Source organism: Cornus florida, unplaced genomic scaffold (genome assembly GCF_030987335.1).
Source record: "Cornus florida cultivar Cherokee Brave unplaced genomic scaffold, ASM3098733v1 CherokeeBrave_3.0.0_Hap2_Chr11, whole genome shotgun sequence".
Classification (NCBI taxonomy): Eukaryota; Viridiplantae; Streptophyta; class Magnoliopsida; order Cornales; family Cornaceae; genus Cornus; species Cornus florida.
In genome coordinates, this window is record NW_026775581.1 from 112,978,375 (window position 1) to 112,988,748 (window position 10,374).

The 10,374-nt window shown below is 39.6% G+C and overlaps 1 protein-coding gene across 1 annotated transcript; it reads left to right on the forward strand.

Annotated features, from left to right (window-relative positions):
- Nucleotides 1–3,614: 3,614 nt before the first annotated feature.
- On the forward strand, nt 3,615–8,172 carry LOC132286458 (receptor like protein 22-like). Its single transcript, XM_059788793.1, has one exon. The coding sequence runs from the start codon at nt 5,230–5,232 to the stop codon at nt 7,885–7,887; it is 2,658 nt and encodes an 885-aa protein (XP_059644776.1). The 5' UTR covers nt 3,615–5,229; the 3' UTR covers nt 7,888–8,172.
- The last annotated feature ends 2,202 nt before the right edge of the window (nt 8,173–10,374 follow it).

Genomic DNA, 10,374 nt, shown 5'->3' on the forward strand with positions numbered 1-10,374 from the left:
CCCAATTATTATTTGCACGTGTATAAATGAACAATATATATATATATATATATATAATGAAATTACGGACTTTTTTTTTCGATAATTGAAATTACAGACTTTTGCAGGAGGAATTGGATATGAAAGAGAGGGACAGTGATTTAGTCTTGAATTGCTAAATATATACATGTATATATTATGCAATGGATGATGATCATTGAGGGAAACCAACTCACTTTACCAGCACACTGAAGATCAGCGGTAATGGAGAATGGAAGATTCCACCCATCAAGGTCGTTGTCGGCCGAGAGTGAATTGGGGAGAGATGATGGAGTGAATGAGAGAGAGATTAAATGGGAATAAATTAGGACAAAAGAGAGATTACATCAAAGAATTTATCAGAAGGCATACCCTCGAAAAACCCGAAACTTCGAGATTGAAGAGGATAAAAGACGGCGCCGGCTATGCTGCGGGCTAGAAGCTGTGGAATCGTTCCAATCGACGAATTTCGTAACATGACCTCTACTGCGCCACCAACTTATGCACAGCACCGCCTTCTAAGACGGTGTTCCAATAGCCGAATTGAGAGTTAGAGGTGGGTCGCCGGTTTTACTAAAGAAAAGCTTGCTAGAAATATCCTCACTGGACTGCTATTGAAGGAGAAAAGTTAGCAAGAAGAGAAAGCTTCAGCGACCAAATTTGATTCCATGAACTTTGGCGTCCAAAGTAGCAGCGGCGTCATAGTCCGGCAAATCCAGAGCTTCAACTGCTAAGTCCAGCAAGCTTCTTCAACCAGTCGCCGGAACTGCGACCTTGTTCAACCCTCCATTGCGACGAGACAACAATGGATTTCCATGAGAGCGACCAGCCTAGCGACCCAGGCCGTTGCCGAGATAAAAACAGTGACCTTATGGTCGCTACTCCGGTAGTAACTCCGGCCACCACAACTGGAGCAGCCCCACCAGCGGGCGGATGTTTTGCAATGTATAAAGGATAATTTGGTCAGAAAAATTATCACACAAATTAGTTGAGCGGAGTTAAGTTAAAATCACCCCTCAGAATAGTTGAGGGTATTTTTTTTTGTTAAAAATATTTATAAAGAAGATTTTTTACAATTGACTAATGCTCAAAGGGAATTTTTTGCTATTCACACTTAGTTTAATTTACCAAACTTGAGAGATTATCAAACTTGAGAGATGTCGTTGCTGAGAGATGTTGTTATCTTTAATCTAAACTTGAGAGTGTGAGTGTATTTTACCCGAGATAAAATTATAAAACCTAACTTAGGAAATTAGGATTGTTTAGAGAATAGTTAAAAGTGTGTGCATTATTGGGATGTGAGTTGCTTTAGAATAGAGAAGTCTATAACCATAGAGCACATATAATATATATTTATATTCGCAGGATTTATTTCAGGAAGACCAAAAGTCTAAAACGTAAAACACTATTAGAAATCATAAGTGTTGTAAGAACACCTAGTCTCTTCTCGTAGATGTGTCTAATTAAAATTCATTCTTGACCTCGTTTTCCTCTTCCTCTTCCCTTCCATCGTGTCAAGTGCTAATTAATCCAAAAACTGGTCTTAACCATTTTTTGTTTCTAATTTGATCGATTATATGTCTTTCAAGAAAATGGGCATCAAAACCAGGGTTCAAATTCATGGCTTATACTTACTGACCGGTGATAGTTTCAGCGTGCACCCAAGGATAAGAAGAGATGATTTGCAGTATATATTATTCTGGATAAATTTAGGGACATCCTAATCCTTCCCTTTAAGTTGGAGAATTTAGTTTCGCATATACAGATAAGATGTGATATGTGTGTGTAATGTGTATTGGCCCTTTCATTTTATTCAGGGGATTGAACCTAGCAAGTGGAGTCTTCCTCCAGGAAGAGGTCCCTTACCTACGCTTGGGGAACCTTGCCGATTCAGAGAGACGGCTATACGCGGGCGTGCCAAAATCAATGGGCTTGGTTCAATTATGCGAGAATGGTCCAACTTAGTCTCTTTTGAAGAAATAGTGGACCAGGGGATTGTAGAAAGAGAACATGAACTTTCTGAAATGAGTTCTAATTGCCTTAGATGAAAGACTTGACAGTGTGTAACGAATTGCAATGAAACATAAACTTAATTTTAAAAAATGAAAAGTTACTGGAAATATATTAACGTGAATTGAAATTATAAGAAACTGGAATGAAATGGAAAATAATATTATAGAAGGAATACAAATAAGATGAAATAACTAATAAAGGAAGTTGAATCAAAATAGAATAATTAAGTTGAGAAAGTTGAATTAAACTAGGAAGTTTAACTAAAATGGAATTTGACTAAATTAACTAATCAAGAGCATGATTGAAAAAGAAATTTGATTATACTAATGATTCTGAACGTGTTGAACCCTTGCCATTACAATTATTTATAGTCTAAACAAACAGCTAACCAAAATATGAATTTAAACCCTACCTCATCTAAAAATAACTATATCACAACTACTAAAATCTATCTTATTCTTATATTTCATAATAATCTTGTTTTATGATCAACTCTGCATAATAATTTGTAATTTCAAGTCCACCTCATCACTACATCACTGCCACGTAACCTGTCAGAAAATGGTGTCAACACGGACCTGACCGACTTTTGTGGAAGCCAATTCTCGGTCTCTTCCAGTCAAGTAAGTATAGACCAAAATTCACGTGCCAAGACCTTTCACTAAATGACATTTCAATTAGGAAAAAGAGTTTTGGGTAGGGAACTAAAAAGAAGACAATTAAGGGTACTATTTGTAATGGATTGGCCTCAACCACTCAATCCGAAAACTTGACTTTGTTGATTAGTGTTACAAATTCACTTGTAAGTTCAAGACTTTCCTATGTGAGATAAGAACACTATGCTAGAACGCTGTAGGGATAAAAAAAACTGTGGGACATGATTTCCTCTTGTCCTTGTTGCGAATTTGCAATAGTCTTACGCGGGACGTTTTAGAAGTTTTTGCATGATTAACACCCTTTTTCTCAACACAAGGCTGTAATCCCATCATGACGGGATTAAAGTGGTAACCATTCGTATCATCTTTTCAATCCCGTACTCGATAGAGAAGACTTGAAATCGATTTGGAGCGACATGGAAGACCTGTGAGATTTGGAGCCAAGTGGAAGACCTGTGAGATTTGGAGCGGCGTGGAAGACTCGAGGTTGGTCTAGTTAATTTGATGCAGCTATTCACTAATTGCATTATAAAAAGGTCATTGCTCCCATTTTCATGATCATCCAAAACTACTACTCATTAAGCATCAACTTGGTTTAGATATTATGGGCTCATCTTTGCATTTCTTCATGCACTTGTTCTTTTTACTCTCCTTTCGTCTTGTTTTTGCAGCAACCAACTCTTCTTCTGCTACACAGCCACTATGCCACAGTGATGAGAGCTCTGCCTTGTTACAGTTCAAGCATAGCCTTTTCATAAACAAGTTTGCCTCTTATTATCCTTTTGCTTATCAGAAGGTTAAATCATGGGCGATCGGAGGAGAAAGTGGTGATTGCTGCAGCTCATGGGATGGTGTCGAGTGTGACTGGGACACCGGTCATGTGATTGCCCTTGACCTCAGTAGCAGTTTTCTTTACGGTTCTATCAACTCCAATAGCACCCTCTTTAACCTTGTTCACCTCCAGAGGCTTAACCTTGCCGACAACCACTTCAATTATTCTCAAGTTCCATCTGCAATTGGCCACCTTCCGAGGCTAACAAGTCTCAACCTTTCTCATTCTTGGTTTTATGGTCAAATACCTTCAGAAATCTCACAATTGTCCAAGTTGACTTCTCTAGATCTGTCTTACAATGTCTACTTTCCCGACGGAGCCGTCCCAAACCATTATATGAAACCCTTTGAAATTGAAAAACTGATTCTGATAAACCTAGTTCAGAATTTAACCAACCAGTTGGGTGACCATTGTCACGGGCCTAGAGATTTGGCGCAGCGGCACGGCCCGTGCGGCACCAAGGCGTTGCTTCAGCTCGCGCAAGCGCCCTGGTCAGCCACCACGACCTGCCCTCCCAAGGATACATGCTGACTGGTTTCGGCCTGCCATGGCCTCGTCAGGGGAACGGCTCCAGCTCCCGACCAGTTTGTGCAGGGATGGCCAACTCCCTTCTTCATAGTCAAGTCCACGACCAGCGACAAGCACCTCGAACTGAACCGAGTCGACCTGCCTGAACTCTGAAGAGGTACCATCCTGTGGTCCTGCACGCCCCTTCCCTGGAACCATTCCCAGTCAATGAATGTTCTTAGCCAACCAGCATGCGTATCTTCTATGCTCATGGCGTCGTTAGGAATCGGATCGTGACATTCTCCCCCACCCAAATCCTGCGACGCCCTCGTCGCAGTGCGGCGCTGACTCCGCTGCGTCCAACATTCCAAAGCCTGTCTCCTCCAAGTGGTATGCTCGCCTGCCCACCATCGCTTCCTTGTACAACCCCTGGCTGCACTCGCCCAATGATAGGGTTTCGGGCTAAAGGGACGCCCACTTCTTCGGGACGCAACCCCACGTTATGCCGCCTCCGCGACACCCCGAGCAAACAAGAGCCCTCCGGCTGACTTGATACCCGCCCTTCACAACGGTTTGCACGCCTCTTGAACTTGCAAGAACTTTGGTGCGCGCGGCCCTCCGGCCATCCGATGCGCGCGGCCCTCCGGCTTAAAGGACGCATCTTCATGGGGAGATGGAGGCTCTCCTCCAACAGCATTGATTACCCACCGATGCTTTTTCAGTGCACCGTCTTCATTCTCAAGACCCCCGGATCGACAAGGGGGCACACCTCTGTGCTTTTCCCCAAGTCCTGCTCTGATACCATTTGTCACGGGCCTAGAGATTTGGCGCAGCGGCACGGCCCGTGCGGCACCAAGGCGTTGCTTCAGCTTGCGCAAGCGCCCTAGTCAGCCACCACGACCTGCCCTCCCAAGGATACATGCTGACTGGTTTCGGCCTGCCATGGCCTCGTCAAGGGAACGGCTCCAGCTCCCGACCAGTTTGTGCAGGGATGGCCAACTCCCTTCTTCATAGTCAAGTCCACGACCAGCGACAAGCACCTCGAACTGAACCGAGTCGACCTGCCTGAACTCTGAAGAGGTACCATCCTGTGGTCCTGCACGCCCCTTCCCTGGAACCATTCCCAGTCAATGAATGTTCTTAGCCAACCAGCATGCGTATCTTCTATGCTCATGGCGTCGTTAGGAATCGGATCGTGACACCATGCCTTATTTGGTACCTGATAAATTGGCAAATATGTCTACCCTGACAGCTCTTGCTCTTGATAATTGTGATTTGCAAGGTGAATTCCCAAGAGGCATTTTTTTGCTACCGAACCTGCAAATTCTTGTCGTGTCATATAATCAACAGCTCAGCTGGTATTTCCCTGAATTCGACAAGAGGAGTCCACTTAAGATACTGGAACTGGCTGGCACAAGTTTCTCCGGAGAACTGCCGAATTCAATCGGCAACCTCGATTCCTTGAATATTTTGTATCTTTCAGGATGCAACTTCTTAGGGTCAATACCATCTTCCTTTGGTAATCTTACCCAGCTTGTTTATCTAAACCTTTCTAACAACAATTTCATGAATCAGGTTCCTCCTTCATTCGGTAATTTTTCACAGCTCGCCTATCTTGACCTCTCTTACAACCATTTCACAGGCCAAATACCTTCTTCATTCACAAACCTCAGACAAATCACTCAGTTATTCCTTTTTAACAATAATTTCAGTGGTGACAACCTGTCATTACTTGGCAAGCTAAACAAACTCCAGAGTTTGGGTCTTGGAGGGAACAACTTCTCAGGGTCAATACCATCTTCCTTTGGTAATCTTACCCAGCTTGTTTATCTGGTCCTTTCTAACAACGGTTTCATGAATCAGGTTCCTCCTTCCTTTGGTAATTTTACACGGCTCGCCTATCTTGACCTCTCTTACAATCATTTCACTGGCCAAATACCTTCTTCATTCACAAACCTCAGACAAATCACTCGGTTATTCCTTTCTCACAATAATTTCAGTGGTGACAACCTGTCATTACTTGGCAAGCTAAAACAACTCCAGAGTTTGAATCTTGGATGGAACAACTTAAATTGTGAGATCCCATCTTCTTTTGCAAACCTGACCCAACTTCGACAACTAGGTCTCTCTTCTAATCAATTAACTGGACGAATTCCATCTCAGATTATGAACATGACCCAATTAACATTGCTAGACCTTTCAATTAATTTGTTGCAGGGTCCAATGGAGGTGTTTCTTTTGCTGAAGAAACTTTATTGGCTTCGGCTATCGGACAACCCACTAACATCGCTCACGGGTACTAGCTTCGTCAATGCAAGTACACTTGCACAGTTCCAAAACTTGGAATTGTTCTCATGCGGCTTAACTGAGTTCCCGGAGTTCTTAAGAGACCAACATGAGTTGCAGTGGCTATCCCTCTCGTACAACAAAATTGAAGGACTCGTGCCTAAATGGATATGGAACATGAGCACAGAAACTCTCTTCTGCTTGCAGCTTGCTCACAACTTTATAACTGGCTTTGACCAACCTCCACTAGTCCTTCCGTGGAGGAGACTACGCCTTCTACATCTTGAGTATAACAACCTGCAAATATCACTCCCCATCCCACCGTTCTCCACCTTCGATTATAACATCTCAAACAACCAATTGACCGGAGAGATTCCACCACTGATCTGCAATGTGACTTCTCTTTATGCCCTTGATTTGTCTTGCAACAACCTAAGTGGCAGTATTCCCCAATGCTTGGGCAGCTTTTCTGATTCTCTGTCATTACTGAATCTTCAAAGCAACAACTTATCTGGCCCAATTCCTCAAATATACAATGATGGAAGCCAACTAGTGATGCTCGAACTGAGCCAAAACCAATTACAGGGGCCGGTTCCAAGATCACTGGCCAATTGCACGCTTCTACAGCTTCTTAACCTTGGGGACAATCAGATCAATGATACATTTCCCTTTTGGTTGGGAAATCTTTCCGAGTTACAGGTTCTCATTCTGCGATTCAATAGATTTCATGGTGCAATTCAGAATCCCGAATCCAATTTTGCTTTCCCCAAATTATGCGTAATTGACCTTGCTCACAATGGTTTTACTGGTAAGTTACCTTCTGATTACTTCCAAACCTGGAGAGCCATGAAAGATGTTGATATCAAACGGTTAACATACATGGGGACAAGCAAAATGTTGGGAGGACCTGATAATCAGTGGTTTGATGATTACCATTACTCGATGACACTAATGAACAAAGGTGTGCAATTATTGTATGAGCATATCCCAAGTATATTTACTGCCATTGATCTCTCAAGTAACAAATTTGAAGGAGACATTTCAGAATCTATTGGGATTCTCAAGGGGCTTCACACGGTCAATTTCTCCAACAACAATCTTACCGGTCACATCCCATCTTCCTTTGTGAATTTGACACAGCTCGAGTCATTGGACCTTTCTCAAAATAAGCTCTCTGGAGAGATACCTCAAGAAGTATCTCAACTCACTTTTCTTGCATTCTTCAATGTCTCTCATAACCATCTCACGGGACCTATACCCCGAGGGAATCAATTCGGTACCTTCGAAAGCAGTTCATTCGATGGAAATGAATGGTTGTGTGGAGACCCTTTGTCGAAGAAATGTGGCAATTCAGAGGCAACACCAATACCTCCAAACTATGAAGAAGATGAAGATTCAGAGTTCCCAAGCAAAATTGTTTGGCTTATTATATGCATGGGATACGGAAGTGGATTAATAGTTGGGTTCGTTGTTGGGCAGACTCTGACCACAAGGAAACATGAATGGTTTGTAACTACTTTTGGAAGGAGGCAACAAAAACAGAGTAGGCAGAAAAGGAGGGTACGAAGAAACTGAACTGCCTCAAGGTAAACTTCTACATCTCTGTTAATTCTCCTCACTTCTATAAGATCTACTTTTCTTGATCGTCACATCAAAACCATAACTGCATATAATTCTCTTCATCATCTCCAATCCACTTTGAATCTCTCTAGAATAAGGACTAACAATTCTCTTCATTTTGGATTCAACTTTGACACACACATAAAGGTATAATTTTCTTAGTATGGTCCCTATTTATTACTTTGTTGGGAGTTGTAGATTGTGTGACATTATTTACACGGGAGATTCCCAAACTCAAATTTGCATTTGTATGGTTGGTAATTTGAAGTATTGTTACTGTACCAAATAATGATACACGCATATATATGTGCATAAAGGTTCCATTTCTCAGTATGGTACATATGCACGCTGTGAAGTACATAAATATTTTTGGTTAGTGTTGGCACCAAAAATGGGCGTATTAGTGACACTACTACATTAATTTCATATCTGACATTTTGATTTTGCAAGCAGGAGGAGAGCAGGAGAGCCCCAACGATCAGGATCAGCCCATGGCTACTCCATGTCTTTCTTTCTATCTATAGCTTCATGTAATTTCCATTTCTTGCAATTTCTCTCTTCATGTCTTTTATCTTTATTGCACTTTAATTCCTTGTACGACTTTATTTTCCATGCAATTAGTTTTATGTACCTCACATTAATGTGATTTTCTCTTCTTTCATTTCCTGTCACACTTATGAATCAAATCTATTTATAGTTTCAAATTAAATTGGTGTGTGTGTGTATATATATATATATACACACTAGTAAAAGTGTACGTGTTGAATGTTTTCTAACTTATATAATTTATATTTTCATATATTTTTTAATTGTTTATGGTTTTATAAAAAAAATAGGCAAAACAGTTTCAGGCCCAGAATGCCTTAGAAAGTAATAATTGTCACCTCAAAATAAACAAAATAAGATTTTTCATTAATGAATGAATGAAAACTATAAACATTTAAAATATATATAAAAATAAAATTATATAATTTACAAAACATTCATAAATAAATACTATATAAAAATTCTATATATTATAAAATCCGAAAGGGTACCAACAATTTTTAGATTGTAATAATTGTCAGCTCAAAAGAAACAAAATATATTAGAAAATCCAAAACTATAACTATTTGAAAATAAAAGTATTCTTAAATTATTTATATCTCAATCTTTATCTTTTTTTTGCATATTTCATTTCTTCATGAAATAAATCATTGTCAAGTGTCAATTCTTTTAATTCTACCACCGCAAAATAAGTTTTCACGACTTCTTGTTGAGTATTGTCTATCCTCACCAGAAAAAGAAAAGATTTTCCTTTGCAGCTTGTCACTTTGTTGTTGAATTCATCCATGTCCCACAAAAAGAACAAATATAATTTAGAACTATTAAGAATTTAAAGCTATTGAGAAATTCAAGTAAATATTTTTTTTTTTAATTTAATTAAAATTTTATGAATAAGGGTGGAAAATTACCTCCATTTGTAATTGCAATAAATCATTTAGTGAACAATTTATTAATGTTTGACAATCATTGAACACTGTTAGGGTTACAAGTGTTCCAATATGTTCCATACTTCGCAATTTTATTATCATCATGAATCTACACATGAGTAAAGACAAAGAATTATGTATTTGTAATATTATTAAACCATTGAAATAAATACAATAATAAGATTTTATGATATAATAATACTTTTGAAAACATTTTGGGTCTGTTGTGTTGCATCGAGGATAGTATACTCTATCTTTTTCAACTTTAATTTTCTTGTTGCATTTCTCACACGCGTTGTACCACGGTTCGCGATCATTAACGATATTTTTAATTGTTGCTTCGAAAGAGTAATTTGTTTTCTGCAGGTTGTGCAACAAAATATAACTTCTCAATATATAAATTGAATATAAAAATGTGATACACAATTAAGGAAGATTAAGAAATATACTGAAATTTAATACCTCAAAGGACATTGTAGATTTTCCTATTATGTCTTGAAGTTTGCCTTTTTCAGCACCATTGAATTTTTGATCTTTTGTACTGGAAATCAAACTTGTTATATCTTTGTTATTTATGTTCTCTTTGAACCTGTCCGCATATAATATGCATTCTTTTGTTCAGTGTTTAGAGTCGCCACAACATTGTAATCTTCAAAAGGCGTAACAATGGCATATTCATCGACAATCTCTTTAGTAGAACTGTGATTACATACATCACTGGACAATATATATGGCTGGTCAAATTGTTTTACACTTCTCCCCATGCTTATTAAGTAGCCATCTGTACTCTTAAGAGTTTCATTGGCTCGATAAGTTGCAGAGGAATTACTTGTGCATGGAAAATCTTCTGACATTACATCAACATAGTCGTCCCATAATTTTCTGACATTGCTGGGCTCACAATAAACCAGTAGAGTAGCGAAAAGTCGGCGGAGTGCCGTTGGCATTTGGAAGCACACGGCGTCGTCAA

Coding starts and splice junctions, on each gene's coding strand:
- LOC132286458 (XM_059788793.1), top strand. CDS start 5,230: ATGCCTTATTTGGTACCTGATAAATTGGCAAATATGTCTACCCTGACA.